This window comes from Balaenoptera borealis (genome assembly GCF_965194805.1).
Source record: "Balaenoptera borealis genome assembly, chromosome: 3".
NCBI classification, from domain to species: Eukaryota; Metazoa; Chordata; class Mammalia; order Artiodactyla; family Balaenopteridae; genus Balaenoptera; species Balaenoptera borealis.
Window position 1 is genome coordinate 37,584,573 of NC_138866.1, and position 18,278 is coordinate 37,602,850.

Consider the following 18,278-nt stretch of genomic DNA (forward strand, 5'->3'; position numbering starts at 1 on the left):
AACAAAGTGTATCAGTTATACATATACCTATGTTCCCATATCTCTTCCCTCTTGCATCTCCCTCCCTCCCACCCTCCCTATCCCACCCCTCTAGGTGGTCACAAAGCACTGAGCTGATCTCCCTGTGCTATGCGGCTGCTTCTCACTAGCTATCTATTTTACATTTGGTAGTGTATATATGTCCATGACACTCTCTCACCCTGTCACATCTCACTCCTCCCCCTCCCCATATGCTCAAGTCCATTCTCTAGTAGGTCTGTGTCTTTATTCCCGTCTTGCCACTAGGTTCTTCATGACCTTTTTTTTCCCCTTAGATTCCATATATATGTGTTAGCATACTGTATTTGTTTTTCTCTTTCTGACTTACTTCACTCTGTATGACAGACTCTAACTCCATCCACCTCATTACAAATACTTCCATTTCATTTCTTTTTATGGCTGAGTAATATTCCATTGTATATATGTGCCACATCTTCTTTATCCATTCATCTGGTGATGGACACTTAGGTTGCTTCCATGTCCTGGCTATTGTAAATAGAGCTGCAATGAACATTTTGGTACATGACTCTTTTTGAATTATGGTTTTCTCAGGGTATATGCCCAGTAGTGGGATTGCTGGGTCGTATGGTAGTTCTATTTGTAGTTTTTTAAGGAACCTCCGTACTGTTTTCCATAGTGGCTGTATCAGTTTACAGTCCCACCAACAGTGCAAGAGGGTTCCCTTTTCTCCACACCCTCTCCAGCATTTATTGTTTGTAGATTTTTTGATGATGGCCATTCTGACCGGTATGAGATGATACCTCATTGTGGTTTTGATTTGCATTTCTCTAATGATTAATGATGTTGAGCATTCTTTCATGTGTCTGTTGGCAATCTGTATATCTTCTTTGGAGAAATGTCTGTTTAGGTCTTCTGCCCATTTGTGGATTGGGTTGTTTGTTTTTTTGTTATTGAGCTGCATGAGCTGCTTGTAAATCTTGGAGATTAATCCTTTGTCAGTTGCTTCATTTGCAAATATTTTCTCCCATTCTGAGGGTTGTCTTTTTGTCTTGTTTATGGTTTCCTTTGCTGTTCAAAAGCTTTTAAGTTTCATTAGGTCCCATTTGTTTATTTTTGTTTTTATTTCCATTTCTCTAGGAGCTGGGTCAAAAACGATCTTGCTGTGATTTATGTCATAGAGTGTTCTGCCTATGTTTTCCTCTAAGAGTTTGATAGTGTCTGGCCTTACACTTAGGTCTTTAATCCATTTTGAGTTTATTTTTGTGTATGGTGTCAGGGAGTGTTCTAATTTCATACTTTTACATGTACCTGTCCAATTTTCCCAGCACCACTTATTGAAGAGGCTGTCTTTTCTCCACTGTATATGCTTGCCTCCTTTATCAAAGATAAGGTGACCATATGTGCGTGGGTTTATCTCTGGGCTTTCTATCCTGTTCCATTGATCTATATTTCTGTTTTTGTGCCAGTACCAAACTGTCTTGATTACTGTAGCTTTGTAATATAGTCTGAAGTCAGGGAGCCTGATTCCTCCAGCTCCATTTTTTGTTCTCAAGATTGCTTTGGCTATTCGGGGTCTTTTGTGTTTCCATACAAATTGTGAAATTTTTTGTTCTAGTTCTGTGAAAAATGCCAGTGGTAGTTTGATAGGGATTACATTGAATCTGTAGATTGCTTTGGGTAGTATAGTCATTTTCACAGTGTTGATTCTTCCAATCCAAGAACATGGTATATCTCTCCATTATGGTTCTATTTTTAACCTTCTGTTCTTAGTTCTCCATTTGCTTTGTCATTGAGCTTATCTGTTTCTCTAACTTTCACCTTTATGCGAAAATTCTGGAATCTCTATTCTCTAGTTTAGCCCCATGTTTCCAATACTGTCATGAATTTCTCCTCCCTTGCATGCCCTGGAGTTAACCTCACACTCCATTGTCCCCAACACTGAAATACATGAGCTTCCTTTATAAACCCTCTCTGGTGATTCCATTTTTATCAACAGTATCATCATTCTCTCAACCTGGAAACATTAGTAATCTTTGACTGTCTTTCCTTTTCATTATATCTAGTATGACCAAAAAAAAAAAAAAAAATCCCTTTGTTCCCATCTTTTAAATGTATCTCAGACTTCCTTTTCTTCCATTCCTCCATTGCCATCACTGTAGTGTAGGCCATCATAACTCTTCATGCTTGGTTTTGGTGACAGAGTTTTGGCTAATTTAATTGCCTCTGTCCAAACCTCTCTAAAACACTTATCGTGTTTGCTTCTGCCCAACAGATCTCTGTAGTCAGCTGCATGAAACCCAGATTACCATGTAGATTACTATCCTTCGAGGCCAGATCTGTTCTAATTCTTCATTCTGGTTTCCTACTCTTCCCAATCAACTATCTCCTCTATCCAGTCAGTCTTGCATATCTTCTCATATTTCCCATATAATGTGCTCACTCTTTTCTTTTTTTAAAAGAAAATTTATTTATTTTGGCTCCGTTGGGTCTTTGCTGCTGCACGCTGGCTTTCTCTAGTTGCAGCGAGTGGGGGCTACTCTTCCTTGCGGTGTGTGGGCTTCTTATTGCAGTGGCTTCTCTTGTTGCGGAGCATGGGCTCTAGGTGCGCGGGCTTCAGTAGTTGTGGCATGTGGGCTCAGTAGCTGTGGCTCACGGGCTTAGTTGCTCTGCGGCATGTGGGATCTTCCTGGACCAGGGCTCGAACCCGTGTCCCCTGCATTGGCAGGCGGACTCTTAACCACTGTGCCACCAGGGAAGCCCCAGTGTGCTCACTCTTAACCTCCATTTTCTTCCTGCCTAAAATGTCTTCTTACCTTTCCTTTGTTTATTCCTTGTCCTATTCGTGCTTCCCTTAAGTCGCATTGCCATCTACCTGCTGGATGTCTTCTTGACCTTAGGCCCTGCCAGTGATAACAAAGGGTTGAACACTCAGTTTGACTCATCTTATGAAAACATATGAAGGATCAACAAATGTCAGGTGTTCCAGAACAAAATGCAACAGCTAAACCTCTGTGTCATTACATTTCCCTGAAAAGTAAATTAAGCCAAACAGAAAGAATGTTGAAGTCTTTAAGGTAAGGCAGCTTAGGCACAAAGGAGAATGTTGGAAGGCCAGAGAAGACTTGTAATCATCATTTGAGAGACTTAACACCAACATAAAGAGGTCCTTTAAATATTAACAGAAATAACAAGCCAGCTAGAGAATCTGTATAACCCCTGGTACTTGCATTTTGTTTGGTCAAAGTGGAGATAGATCACTGAGCTCATGCCTGCCACAGTCTATATTAAAGAATCTATTAAGAGGATTAACCTTTTCAGATAGTCCCTCTAGTGTATGTTGTAGGTATGAGATGAAAAAACAAAAGTGGTTATTGATAAGCCAACTCATGTTACTCTCTAGCAGAAGTGATACAATGTATAGGTGCCAGATTGCCTGAGTCTGAGGCTCAGCAGGGCTCCTTTCCAGCTGTGTGACCGAGAGCAAGTTACTAAATCTCTCTGGGACTCAATTTCCTGTATGTAAAATAAGGATAATAATGCCTCCTGCACAATACTGTAGAAAGAATTACATGAGTTAATACATGTAAACTGCTTAGAATAGTGACTGTCTCAGAGTAAGTGCTTACTAAGTTATTACTATTATTATATATACATGATATGGCTGGGAAAGGGTGACTCATTCAAGATTTTCAGAAAGAACTATTTATTGTGAAACAGGAAATGGCTCTTGAAAATGTGTTTCTTTTTTTTCATACCTGATCTGTCCTTGGTGACTCTTGTTTATTTTGATTTATTCATTCATGAACTAATATATTTTGACATTGTTTATAGTGTTGCAGATCCTAAAAGAGCAGATTGTCTGTAGGAGATCATGGTATTTTCAATAGAGGATGGATTTTGAAAAATACTCTAATGAGAGTTGTGTGAATGAGGTTCTCCTGGCCCATCTGGATCTATGAACAATCTATATAGATAAAGCATCTGGTTTTATTGGAAGTTGGAAACATACACATTTTAGCATGTGCTTTCTATTCCCACAGAGAATCTGGTGCATATATTTTTTTTTCCAGTTTAGGTAGTATGAGAATTTCCGAGCTCTGGATGAATGTCATTCAAAACTCTGCTGAGCTTGCTGCACTTTACCCTTTCAAAGAGACGTTGTCGTTTGCATGCAGTGCTTGGTAACTCTCAAGACTTTGGACTTCAGGGAGGGGCAATGGCTCAGAAGCTATTGCTTAGTTAACTTTGTGAACTCAGTGTGCACTAATGGTATGAACGAACAATGTACATTTTTTAAACTTCAGAATAGATATTTCATCTTTTTAAGGCTGAGGTGAGTGAGGGTGAGGGAAGGGGGAATTGGGTGAAGGCAGCCAAAAGATGCAAACTTCCAGTTATAAGATAAATAAGTACTAGGGATGTCATGTACAACATGATAAATATAATTAGCCCTGCTGTGTGTTATATGTGAAAGTTGTTAAGAGAGTAAATCCTAAGAGTTCTCATCACAAGAAAAGAAATTTTTTTTCTATTTCTTTAACTTTGTATCTATATTAGATGATGGATGTTCACTAAACTTATTATGATGATCACTTCATGATGTGTGTAAATCAAATCATTATGCTGTACACCTTACACACATACAGTATGTCAATTATATATCTCAATAAAACTGGAAGAAAAGAAAGATATTTTCTCTTTTTATCAAGATGTGCTCTTTTATTCCTGCCCAAGATCTGTTGATAAGGCTTGCCTTATGATGACGTGAAAGTAATACAGATGTCGCTGGAGGGGCTCCAAGTAACTTGCCCATTTTGTTTGAAATTTCCATTGTTCAAATTAGACCATTGGATGAAGCCATTTTGTTATTGTTTATGAAGTCTTTGCAATAGTATAAATATGTTTCTTTGTGGGGTTAAACCCATTAGCCCTTTAGCATTCAGGGTAATCAACCATATTTTCAGAGGACAAGGCAGATATTTGTAAGTGTGGAAAGGTCATGAGCACAGGGTATGATTGTGAAAATACCATGTGCCTTGGAGAGTTGGAGGTGGGCTGTAATAAGGGAAGTAGAGGATGAGGAGGACAGATTCATTGCTCTGGTCTCCACATTCCTGTTGCCACATATATCTGTCCAAATTAATGTCAAAGAAAGATTCCATTTTGATGTAAAGTTATCATACCTTCTGGTTCTGCATAATGAAACTGCTTCTACACCATGGTTATTGGCCCATACTAATAAAACTGAATATCTTGCAGCCTCAGTTTTCTTATCTGTAAAATGGGAATATTAATGCCTACCTTTCAGGATTTTTGCAAGACCTCCATGAAAGAACACATGGAAGGACCCTGGCTGGAATATTTTAGGTCCTCGCTAAATACTTTTACTTTCCTGTATTTTAGTCCATGAAATTTAGGTACTTAATTGTATTTTTCTTTATTTTTTGCTCTTATTTACATATGTTAATCTTGCTTCCCACCAGACTGAATTTTTTTGAGGATAAGCATCATTTCTTTTTTTATTCTCTGCAGTATATGCTCTTATAGTACCTTGTACCTTTTCTTCATAGTGCAGCCTGTTTTATATTTATGTATATGACCATTTAATTAGGTTTTCTTCCTTTTCAGTCTGTAAGCTTCATGAAGGCTAGAATCTTGTTTGATCTTGCTCAGAAATGTGTACTTAAGGCCTAAACTAGTGCCTGGCATGTAAAAAGTGTTCTGTAAATATTTGTGGAATGAGTGAATGAATGATTGATTATTAAGTTAAACATAGTAGATTCTAAGTGAATACTTGTTCTGGGAAGGCTGAAACTACCTATCATATTCCTTCCAGACTTAGCCTGAAGCCTTGTAGGAGGCTATAAAAAGTTTGCAGAATTTTAACTAATACTTTAGATCTTTAAATAACAGAGTGTGTGGAAAAGAAAAAAGGTTTACAAAATACTTTGAAGTGGTTCAGTACTTGATGTTATTTTAGTGGGAGGTCAGTAATGTTTGTTATAAATATGTTATTGTAAAGAACGCTTTAAGTGTAAATTACTGTTATTACTTTTAGCTAAAATTTGTAAGTATTAACATCTGTGAATACTAATATTATTTTAAAATTTAGGCTTGAAGGGCAAAGCTGTGAAACACTGTTTATTTTTCTTTCCTTTGCGAACTTTGCATAAACCTGATTGTATCTGAAGGGATCTTTGAGAATGTGTGAGAACCTGGTGTGTCCCGGTCTTGGCAGTGCTCCTCCAGTTTGTTGTACTTCTCATAAATTCTTGCTTTTCTGTTCCCAGTGCTCTGTTAGGCCATCATTCGTTCATCCAAATGCTGACTCTCTTCACCCTTCAGGATTTTGACACATTGCTGATGCATGTCCTGACGGCGGAATCATTTCACGTATTGAATTGAGTCAGCATCTTCACCTTTCCTCTAATCAAATTACAATTTTATTTCAAAGTAATCTCACTGGATATTAGTAGGTCAAAAGCTCAATATTATTTTCTTCAAATATGGCTTACACAATTGGACACACACACACAAAAGGGGAGGAAAGAAACCCTACGTGTGTCATCAATTTATGTTGTTCATTTGTTAGGTATTTTTTAGAAAGCTGACATTTATGGAACATTTTCCATGTGCCAGGCATTGTGTGAAGCATTTTACGTATTATCTTATGAAATGCTTGAGCTGTCACTGTGACAGAGCTACTCTTCTTAGATTCATTTTGCAAAGGATAGGCTCAGCAGTGCTTTTTAACAACAACAATGTAGCAGCTAAAGTTTATTAGGCACCTAAAGTGTTCCAGACATTGTTCTATTTTTATTCACTCACTTAATCCTTAAGTCAATCATATGAGGTAGGTACTACTCTTATGCCTTCATTTACATGAGGAAACGAATGTGCTCAGTCTCACCTCTGGTTTTCCACCTAGGAAGTGGCAAAGCCAGGCTTGGAATCCAGCATTCTGGCAGTCTGATTTTGTAGCCCATTGTCTTAACTGCCATCCTACTCCCCAAATTGCCAAGGTGGTACACGGTGGAGCCTGATTAGAACCCAGGCCCCCGACTTCAAAGTGTGGGACCTGAAGAATAATCTCAGCCATTTGGAAGAATTCAGAATGAGTTTATATTTTTTTCAAGTTTCCAATTTTTAATTGTGAAAGAAATTGTGCTGAAAGAAATCAACTTAATTTGGCATTGTAAACATTTCTGTGATGTTCCTCCAGAATTACAACTGACAAACTTTCGAGATAGTAGACTTAGGTGCCCTGCTTAGTGTTAATTTTATTACTCTTATTAACGCCAGATCTTATTTTTCATATTTGGTCTGGCTCCTTAAGTGGAAGATACAGTTGTAGAATATGTTTCCTAAAAGTCATTTTTAGTATAACTGAAGAAAAAATGTTTGTACTACCCAGTGGCATGTTTAGCTAAGCCCTGGGATACCACATTGGGTATAGAATGCTGAACTATATCTAGATTCAGTAAAGAGGCTTGTGCTTAGAATTGCCTCATTTGCATGCTTATCTTCAGGTTTCAATGACTCTTCCTACCTTTGGTGACAGATATTTGTAGCCAGGAAGTCAGTAGCAAAGAAGGGACTTCTGTCATAAATATTCTGGTTCTAACTGGTATCATATCTTACTATTTAGTGTTTTAAAATGCTTCTCTGCTCTGAAGGTGTTAAGCTTTCCAGGTACATTCTTTGTCTTTCACAAAATTTCTGTACTACTTTTCTCTAAGTTTCCATTTTGGAGTCAGGCACCCACAATTTTGCATACATATGTACATAATACATGAGTACATACATGTAAGTTCCTGTCTCTCTGTTGTTTTATACTTGACAGTACTGTTTTTATACATAATAAGAAATAAGGTTTCAAAATAGATTTCATTTTTCTTAGTATGATATTTCAAATCTGAATTTTGGATTTCCTCAAATCTTATATATGGGCTTTACATTTATATTTAATTTCTGTTAATTTGTATGAAGCATAGGCATATTCCACAATTAGTATGGTGTACTACATGCCATCACTGGATTTTATTGCCCAGATTATGACTTTAATTGTACATATACACTCTTTCTTACTCTTGGGATTAGAGGCCATTCCAATGTACTCACTCAGTCCTGTGTCACTCTCAGGAGCTTAAGGTCTCATGTTTAAAACTCCCAGCTGAGGTTCAGAAATAGCATCTCTAAGCTGGCATTGCAACATTGGATTGACTCTTTTTTGTACTTTAAATCTTTTTCTAAAAAAAGTTTAATATCTTTGGTGTCAGCTATAAGTTGTGAAATACCAGACATGGGCTTAATTGATGTTAATGTGATATATATCTATTTAATTTGTTTTTAAACCTCATATCATACTGTTAAAATAGCTGAGGTTCATCTCTTTCTGAACTGATTCCTCCTGATGTTAATCCTCAAAACAAATGGAAAGTAGATAGGCCATTTTTATCCCTTGTAGAAGTAATCCCTTGGGAAGGGGTTTGGGTGGAGGCGGGTCAACTAGCTGAATACTCGAAAATAATGTGTTCTTTTATTGCAGTTTTTTTTTTTTTGGTGGGGGAGGGTCAACTGAAGGGTAAGTGCTTGCTGAAAAATCTGTAATCCCATTAATTTATTTCTTACCTTATAATCATTGCACAAGTGAAAGTAGTCTTTTTGAAGATTTTTGTTGCTCATACTTTTGAACCTGGCTGAAAATTGGGCTTTAATAGTGCTGACTCTTGGGCACATCCCAGAAGTTTGTTCTATTAATTACTTTTTAATCAGATTATGATTTTATGATTTACTCCTTATCTTAAAAGCCAAATGTGGGAGAGAAGACAAATTGTGGTTATCTGAGGGTTTTTTTTTAATAAATTATTTTTATCATTGTGTTCTGAATTCACAGAATTTTTTAAAAATTTATTTATTTTTTATTTTATTTATTTTTGGCTGCGTTGTATCTTTGTTGCTCTGCACAGGCTTTCTCTAGTTGCGGCGAGCGGGGGCTGCTCTTCGTTGCGGTGCGCAGCCTTCTTATTGCGGTGGCTTCTCTTGTTGCGGAGCACGGGCTCTAGGCGCACAGTCTTCAGTAGTTGTGGCATGTGGGCTCAGTAGTTGTTGCTCGCGGGCTCTAGAGCTCAGACTCAGTAGTTGTGGCGCATGGGCTTAGTTGCTCCGCGGCATGTGGGATCTTCCCGGGCCAGGGCTCGAACCCGTGTCCGCTGCATTTGCAGGCAGATTCTTAATCACTGCGCCACCAGGGAAGCCCCTAGGCATTGATCAATTTTTAAATGTTTTGTTTTTCTTGTCCTGACAAGTTTCAATGACCACCTTGGCATTAGAAGGTAAAGCACGAGGGATAATTATGAAAGGTTGGAAACAGAAATATTTATTAGAAATGTGTATGTGTGTGTGCATGTGTGTGTTTCCTATTTATTCTGATTAGAACATAGTGTCAAAACAATGTGAAAGCTCTGAATCCTGTGATTTTGACGCTGAGGCCACTATTCTGCGTTAGTGGTCACCTTTGGGTTTTGCTTATAAACTGGAGTGTACATATTTGTCAGCTTTTGGGAAAGGATAACTGGAGAGATCCATGAAAGAATAATAATACATGTTGATTGTCCAAGCTGGGAGGAATCATTAATATATTATTATTATTTAAAACTTTAATTTACCCACCTACTATTGTTCACTCATTTAAGGCTAATTTTGTGCTGTTTAAGTTTTAAAATGTGTAAATACTTGGCAGAAAAGTCAATCAAATTTTCCTGTAGTTTCAGATTACATCTTTTCTTAAACAAATAACCAGCCATGACAGTTTACCCACTGCTCCAGTGGTGGTGGTGGTTGTTAGCTGCTACTATTTATCACAGTCATTATCATCATCATCATCATTATTGTTATTGGTGAGGGCACTGGAGTTAGACTACCTGGGTTCAGATTCTAGCTGCGGTCCTTAGTAGTGGGTGATGTTGGGTAAGTGACTTAGCCGTCTGGGCCCCTTTTTTTTCATCTGAAAAACTGGGATATTAATAGTGGCCACTCATAAGGTCTTCTGAGGATTAAAAGGGATAATGTGTGTCAGGAGCTTAGCACAGTGCTTTGCAATAGTAAATGTTCGTTAACATTGTTATCATTCTTTTTACCTTGAAATATCAGTACTGGCCTTATCTGCTTTACGGTTTGTTGTTTAATTAATACACCTTGATTTCCTTCTTTTGATACTATTTTTATTGGTGTAGTAGTTCTATGAGACATGTTTTGACCCGAAAAAAAAAAGGTGTATGCTAATAATCAGCAAAGTGTTTTTTGATCTTCCTAATAGACTGTGAAGAGTTCTAAAAGCAGCCAATTCTACATTCACATATTTATAGCCAAGGCAAAGAAGGAATGCTTTCACTGTTGTAGGTGTTGCCAGGGACCTGCCTTTGCTTGAAAACCAAAAATTTTCACTGTTAGCTTTAAATAAACTGAGAAAGAGAATTTCAAAGGTGAAGGAGATGAAAGAAGGATTTTAAAAGTTATTACTTTAAAAACAGTGGTTTTCAGCTGTGGTCACACATTGAAATCACATGAGCCGCTTCTATAAAATACAAATACCTTGTAGTGGAAACACACCACCACTACCACCACTATCATCAACAACAAACTTTTTTGGAACCCCTATTTTGAATACAGTAATAAAGTAATTGGAATGGTCAGCTAAAATACTTATTTTAGCTCACATGTCAGTATCTTATTTGCTTATTAACGTGGAACGATCTTGTGTAACCAACATGGTGTACTTGGGTTCAGTTCATAGTACATGAAGCCTAATTTTCTTATCTGATTCATTGTAAGGATTTATAGTGGTCTTCTTGTTTTAATGAAATATTGTTGACTATGTCTGTGATTTTTTTTCTCAAGTGTCAAAAGCAGTTCCTAATGGAAGCATAGTTCCATGAATAAAATAGGATTCTTTTTAGGTTTTTTGAAATAGGTATGACAAAAAGGGAATGCTACTTGTTGTATCTATGTTTAGAAGTAAAGTTGGTGGCAAGGGTTTAGACAGACCACATGGACAGGCTATTAGGCATTTTACCACATGTGCTAACATACCACACTTTAGTCCCTCAAGGCTAAGTCAACTTAATATTTTAGTGCTAAGCTCTTCTCAGTGCTGTGAGACTAATTTTCTGTAAATATATTCTCATATGCATATGCAGGTACAATTTTCATTGACTTTGTTGAAGTTTTGGAGGGTCATTTGTGAGGGACTGATCGCATACTTGGATGGGGATGTGTTCACCTTAAGGGAAGTTCTAAAGGATGAGGTGGAAGGGATCAAAGACCACATTTACATGCTGAATCTCTGCAGGTACCTTTATTTTTTGTGAGAGTAGGGGAAATGGATGTAGAAGGGCTAAGTGTGTAATATCTTAGGGCATTTTCAGGTGAAAAGCATTGTTAATTTAGAAGAATATTTTTTCCATTTCTTTTGAATGGGAATAACCAGCTACAAATATTGTTCATCAGGAGCTCAAGGTTACTGCTTAGCTTCCAATGCAAACATGACCATTTTATGGAAATATTTATCTATATACATTTAAACAGCTTATGTGTAAATAAGTTATCAGCCCACATTTTTTTTTTTTTTAAACCAATCTGCTTGCTTCCTGTGATATTGTGGCTAATCAATTTAATGTTGTGGGCCTTCTTTATTTCCTCGGTTGGCACATTTGCAGGTTGCAATGATTTTCAACAATTTCATTTGACTGGAATCCCAGAGCACCAAACCCAAAGGACATTGGGCTCATGTTTTATTTCTTGTACCTTTGCTACTTTCTGCTTTGCAAAGTCTTGACTGAGTCAGTCCCCAAGGGAAGATGGGCTGATATTGGATCCCTGACTATATGCCCCAAACTTTAGATGGGATGGAACAATGAAAGCTCTTGATTAGGGAGGAAGGAGCTTCTGCCAGTTATAAACAAATAAATAATAAATAAACAACCAGCCCTTAAAATCATAATGAGGGTGAGGGGACGGGTGTGTGTGTGTGTGTGTGTGTGTGTGTGCGTGTGCACGCGTGCGCACATGTGTGCTTGTGTAACTAAATGTGTATAACGCCTGTTGACTGTTCTTTAGACACAGGAGAATCTTTGTCCCTTAATCCTCCCTCTACTGTTGAATTCTGTGCCCATTTTTCCATTACCTTTTGCACTTGTAAATTTTAAAATTATTTGGGTATGAACACCTTGGAGGTGAGAGTAATCATTTCCCCAACTTACTAATGGAAATTGATAGGAGGCTGAGAGATGGTGATAGAAAAGCACGTGTGAGAAAATGACTAATGCTGAAAAGGAAAGAGAAGGACAATACAGTGAGAACTGCAACTGCCAAGAGCATTGACCATTTAGCTGGTCAGTACATTATTTCCTTGGGTGAGAAACATACTCTGGAAATTAAATTAATTCTCAGAGTTTTTCCAGAGCAGTGGAATCTGACCTTATGGAATCTTATCAAGCTGTGATCATTAGGTCAGTTACTCTCCCCTTTAAATGAATACTAACATTGGATGGATGGGTTGTTGTGCTAATGACCTGCATGGTATTATATAACCACTTACTGATTCCTCATTATTTATGGTTATGATTCTGTGGGATCCCTCTCCTGCTGTTAGGGACGGCCTGTGCAGGACAGAGGTTTACATTGGAAGAGAGATGACACAAGCATCCATTGCCTGGTTTGCTTTGGGATTCTGCGATGACCCTTAATTTTTCTAGTTTACATTTATTTTGAATGTCTATATATTTTTTTCCTTCATCTAAGTTACTAAACATTTAGATTTTCAGGTGGCTTGGATTTGGGAGGTGGGTAGCTTTGAGTTGTTAAAATCTAGTGTTACTGCATGTGGTCAAAATGTACTGCTTGTCTGATTTCTTTTTGTCATTTATGAGATTTTCTTTATGGCCTAGTACCTGATACGTTTTACAAATGTTTCTTTTTTTTTTTAACATCTTTATTGGAGTATAATTGCTTTACAATGGTGTGTTAGTTTCCGCTTTATAACAGAGTGAATCAGCTATACACAAATGTTTCTTTAAAAAGAATATTTGTATTGCTACTGGGACTGGTTCCATAGACATTAAACTTGTATCACTGGAACCTTCTGCACTACTCAGAGTGTTCCTTCTCTGATCCTGGCTGGTCCTACCTTTTCACATTCTACTTTTTTTGTATCCCACTGGGTCTAGGGAAATGAGGGCAAGGAGGGTGGGAGCAGCACAGCTATGTGGGGCAGTCTGAGGGCCAAACATTATAGGAAGAGCCCTATGCTTGGACTGTTGTGAATTAGGTCATCTTTCAGTACGAATGAAAACACAATTTAAAAAAGTTGTTATAATGGAATTGGCTCTTTGAGGACACCATTCCCCTTTTTTTTTTGGTCAGTCTTGATTACTTAAATTCTTTAATTTAGGTGAAGGAAGTTATTTTAGAGGAATTTAGTCTGTGATAAAGGATAAAGCATAGCTTGTTGCTGTGTGTGTTAATTTCTGGGGAATGGGCTAGAGGGGTTCAGCATGATACTTTATAATGAGGGCATGTTGGAAATTAATTGGCTGATTTCTTTCTGTGTTCTTCCTCTTTTCTCTTTGTACATACCCTCTTTTTATGGAATATGGTATTACTCCTGTGTTTCACTGAGTTTGATTGTTGCACAGTAGTGAAGAGTTCAGGCTCTGGAGCCAGTTTGCCTGAGTTGGAATCCTGTCTCCACTGCTTATTAGTTCTAAGACTCTGCGCAGGTCACTGACTCTCTCTGTGTCTTGGTTTTCTCATCTGTTAAATTGAAAATAGTACCTATGCACAGGGTTGTTGTCGGGACTAAATAAGATATAATATATGTAAAGTGCTTAGAATAGTACCCAGTAATAGTGCTCAGTAAATGTAAGCTATTATCATTATTCCATTGGTTAGGTAGATAGCCTGCCTCACATTTGTCTATGACATTATATCAATTTGGATAAATAAAGAATAAATTTCAACTGTCTAACATTAAGAAAAAGAACTAAATGTTAACTGCCTGAATTTTTTTAAGTAGCCAAATGTGAATCTCTTGAGTATCATTGCAGTGACCACAAAGAGTAATCATTGTTGTCACTGCTTAAATGACAGTTTGCTTTTTGGAGGAAAAGCTATCATTTATAGATGCTTTTATGTATGCTGAGTTAAGGAGTTCTCCATGTACCTGGTCTGATTTTTTAAGCATTATTAAAGTTACTGTATCAAAAATAGGATTAATTAAAATTTGTCCTGAAGACTTTAATGTTACATTTATAAGCCTTTTCTTGTTCCCTGTGCAGTGTCAAAACTCCCCTTCAGACTTGAGGTATGGAATCTGATTTAGAACTTAGAAGACTTCAGTAATTAACCATGATGGTCGTGTACATATAATTAGCCATTGGTTAACGATATACAGTCATGTTGATAAGCAGCCTGGTTTAGTTTTTGTTTGTTTATATAAATACCTGAAGCAAATAGCAATTAAAGGGAAAGCTTGGTTTGTCTAAATTTAGTTCTTATAAAGCTTAAATGTTTCGGAAGTGATTAAGTCTAGGGTCACAGAATAAGACATATGTCATGGCTGAACTCAAATCCCCAATTCTTTGACTATAAGATACATTAGGCCTTTGGGGATTTATGGGGTGGTGATGGAAGGGGCAACTCATTGGTTGAGAATAATTTCTAAATATGTAACTTGTTTTTGCTGAGAGTAGCAGTGGTGCTATATACCTTTAAAAACATTGACTACTTCTTGTTTCCTTATATCTGGTAGGGAAATCCTATACTTTCAGATGCCCATTGCACCTCATCTAGGCTTACCCCAAAGTTGATGTCAGTAGGTGGTGTTTGGGGGGAATTATCCATGAGGTCCTGGGTCCATGGGCTGGCACTTGGGTTGTGGGCTGTGAGGAGGCAAGGGGGTTGTGGAGAGGAGTCATGTGGATCCCGTGACTAGGAATCTAGCCTTCTCTCCCTGCTGCTGGTGGCTGTAAGACGGGTGCTGTTAGCCGTTGCACTTACCTCCAGGGAGCAGGTGGCCCACGCTGTGAGGCCACTGTAAAGCATTTACTGGGAGGCTGGCAACTGAGGATGGTAGCAAGTGACAGGCCAAACATTGTTCAAGTCCTTCTTGAGTCGTACAGAAGGAATGGGGGAGTGTGGTTAGAGACCCAGGTGCTGAGCCCAGCTTCATAACTCATTCATTGTGGGACCTCCATGATTGTCTCTAATTTTCTTTGTGAAAAATAGAGAAGAATAATATGATGCCACCTGCTTACCTCAAAGAGTGTTCTGAGGATTAATGAGTTAATCGCCTTGGATGAAGGCAGCAGAGGTTCTCCTGTTATAATTTCATCGCCTTTCCAGAGAAGCTCCAGTTTGGTGGAATAAAGTAGTGGAAAGAAGATAGGAGTGGAAAGAGCTATCGACAAGTTAGTTGGTGTCTTTCAAGTCTAACTGTAGGTCAGGTTTCCATTCTCTCTGGGGAATTTTAGTGTAAAATTTCTACATATTTTTTAGAAACGACACCAAACCAAATGTCTGACCTGCTGCCTGTAGGAAAAGAACAGATGTTTATTCTGAGAACATATTAATAAAAATGTTAGTGGTTTTCTCCCACCATAAAGGAAGAAGATGGGTCAAAAGGGAGAGCCTAGATTTTAATAGAGTTTGCTCGCATTGTCCCATTACTGATGTGCCCTTTTTGAGAGAGTTGGTATTGCTCGATTTTGTTGATTTTTCGAGTTTCTTTGACAAAGAAGCTTCATAGATATCAAGCCAAAACAAAACAAGAAATATAAACTCACACACCCAACAGTTGCTTTAAATACCAAGGATGTCAGCATGAAATTAAAATGAATCAACTGACATTTCTGCTTTGAAATTTTTTTAGTGAAATTAATTTAAACCAACAGTGAAAACTTCTGTGTCTACCTTATAATGGAAAGTTTGACCTTTTTCAGTGTTTTTGGCTTAAGGGTGTTGACACTGGGGTGTTTTTGGTTAAAATTTGCTTCAACTTTAACAGCTCTTGGGATTTTGGTCAATCTTTGGTGGCTGAATAGCAAATGCTGTCAATTGTGTTGGTACCATGTAGTTTCCAAAGACAAGGTCTCTGAAGTAGTGGATATGGTATCCCCTCCTGCCCATGTGTAACTGTTTAAAAGAACACTGTTGTCATGTGAATTCTTATTTTTTTGAGCTTGCTTTTGAAGTTAACTTTCACAGAGAATTCCTGTTACCTAGAAATTGATGACAGACTTACACCATTTCCTTTTTTTTTCTTAGACGTTCCATCCTCAGAGCAGCCTGAACTGTTCCTAAAGAAACTTCAGCAGTGCTGTGTCATTTTTGACTTCATGGACACGCTATCTGATCTTAAAATGAAAGAATACAAGCGCTCCACTCTTAATGAACTGGTGGACTACATTACAATAAGCAGAGGCTGTTTGACAGAGCAGACTTACCCTGAAGTAGTTAGAATGGTGAGTTTCTTTTTTTCGCCGCGGACACATTTAAGCACCTTCCATAGGGACTCACAGGTGTATTTACTGCAGGGTCAGGTCACTGGAGGTCACCTCCACAAATGAGAGCCAACCTTCTGAGAGCTAAGCACAAGTAGTCGGCACAATACTAAAATTTGAAGAGCATGATTTCATGAGAATGAAATCCAGAACTTTTCACCTACAACAGTATTGGAGGAATCAGTGACTTCAAAGTACAAAGCAAAGATTGCCAGGGTGTTAACTGGATTTCTGGCATTGGGAAAAGAAAAGACACAGGAGAATCAACAAGTTTTAGATCTGTGTTTGAAAAATATTCAAGCCTGTTGGATGTCTTGATTTTTTTTTTTCTCCCTATTCATTGTGGTATGTTAGAAATGGCTTTAAGCTTAATGAAATCATGATATGTAGAATCTAGGTAAAGCCTCTCTTGGCTTTATAAACTAATCCTTCTCTTTATAATCTTAAAAACAGGAGTGATGTCTTTCATTATTTTTGAACAGCGTCTTGTAATTTGTGTGGTCATTAAGAGTTATGAGAAGAAACATTATTAGCATAATACGAGTAATTATGTTCTTATTGTGTCAATAATTATATTAGTTTTTCAGAAGCTGAGCCAAAATGTAGTTTTCTGTTAGATTTCTGTGGGAGGGTTGCCTTCCTTGACATCCTAGAGGATCTTGGATCTAGAGAGCACATGATATCTGGAGGGGGTGGGGCTGGTCTACTAACTTGAGAAGTTATGCTGAAGAGATCCAAGGGGGTCAGTGCATCATGGGAAGCCCACTGGGGAATCTCGCCCACCCTCTGTGTACTGCTGAAAATGTACTTAGCCTTTCTTTTCCACTTTTATCACTTGTATTCAACAAATGCAGAAAAGAGACATCTGTGATGGGGTAGTTATGGTTAAAAATGAATAGTTCAGATTTGGGAAGGGACCTGAATTATCACAACTTGAGAAACTATGACAGATATATGAAGGTCATTTCAAAACAATGTCCAATATATTCCTCAGATCCATATGGGAGTGTATGTTGCATTTGTTAATTTATAGGAACGTAAAACAGGGTTTTGTATGTTAACTGTTTATATTGTGGTTCTTGAGCAGTGGTTCTCAACCAGGGGCGATTTTCCCTGCCAGGGCTCCTTGGCATTGTCTGGAGACATTTTTGGGAGTCACAACCAGGGGTGGGAGGTGGGGTGCTACCAGCATCTAGTGGGTAGAGGCCAGGAATGCTGTTAAGCATCTTACAATGCACAGGACAGCACTGTACAACAATTTTGTAGATTGTTCTACAGCAAAGAATTGTAGATAATTCTACAACAAAGAATTATCTGGCCCCAAATGTCAATGATGCCACTGTTGAGAAACCATGCTCTAGAGTTTGCGTGTTCTCTAAACCTCTTACCCTGACACTTAGGATCTTCTCTAGCCCACCTGCCTTCTGCAGAGCACAGTTCCTTGGTTTTAACCTACCCATGTCCTCAGCTGACAGAGGTATCCACCGTTTATAAATTTCTTCTATATCTTTCCATGGATAGTCCATGAATATTGAAGCATATACAAGCATATATGTATAAATATTGTTTTTTGTAAACACACAAATGGTAGCAGAGTATACTCACTCTCTGTACCTTGCTTTTTTTACTTAGCAGTATATAATGTACATCAGTACATATAAAGCTGCCTCATTCATTTTTATAGCTGCATTTCGTTGTGTGGATGTGCCATAATTTATT

General features: G+C 37.9%; 1 protein-coding gene across 4 annotated transcripts in view; it reads left to right on the forward strand.

Moving 5' to 3' along the window:
- The window catches only part of PPP2R5E (protein phosphatase 2 regulatory subunit B'epsilon), a 147,651-nt gene that overhangs the window by 56,679 nt on the left and 72,694 nt on the right, over positions 1-18,278 (forward strand). For all 4 annotated transcript variants that reach the window (XR_014242974.1, XM_082386612.1, XM_082386614.1 and 1 more), the window contains exon 3: positions 16,324-16,520. Coding sequence is in view for 3 of the 4 variants with exons in the window: in XM_082386612.1 (XP_082242738.1) it covers positions 16,324-16,520 (197 nt within the window). In the remaining variant the exon portion in view is untranslated. The remainder of the gene's footprint in view (positions 1-16,323; positions 16,521-18,278) is intronic.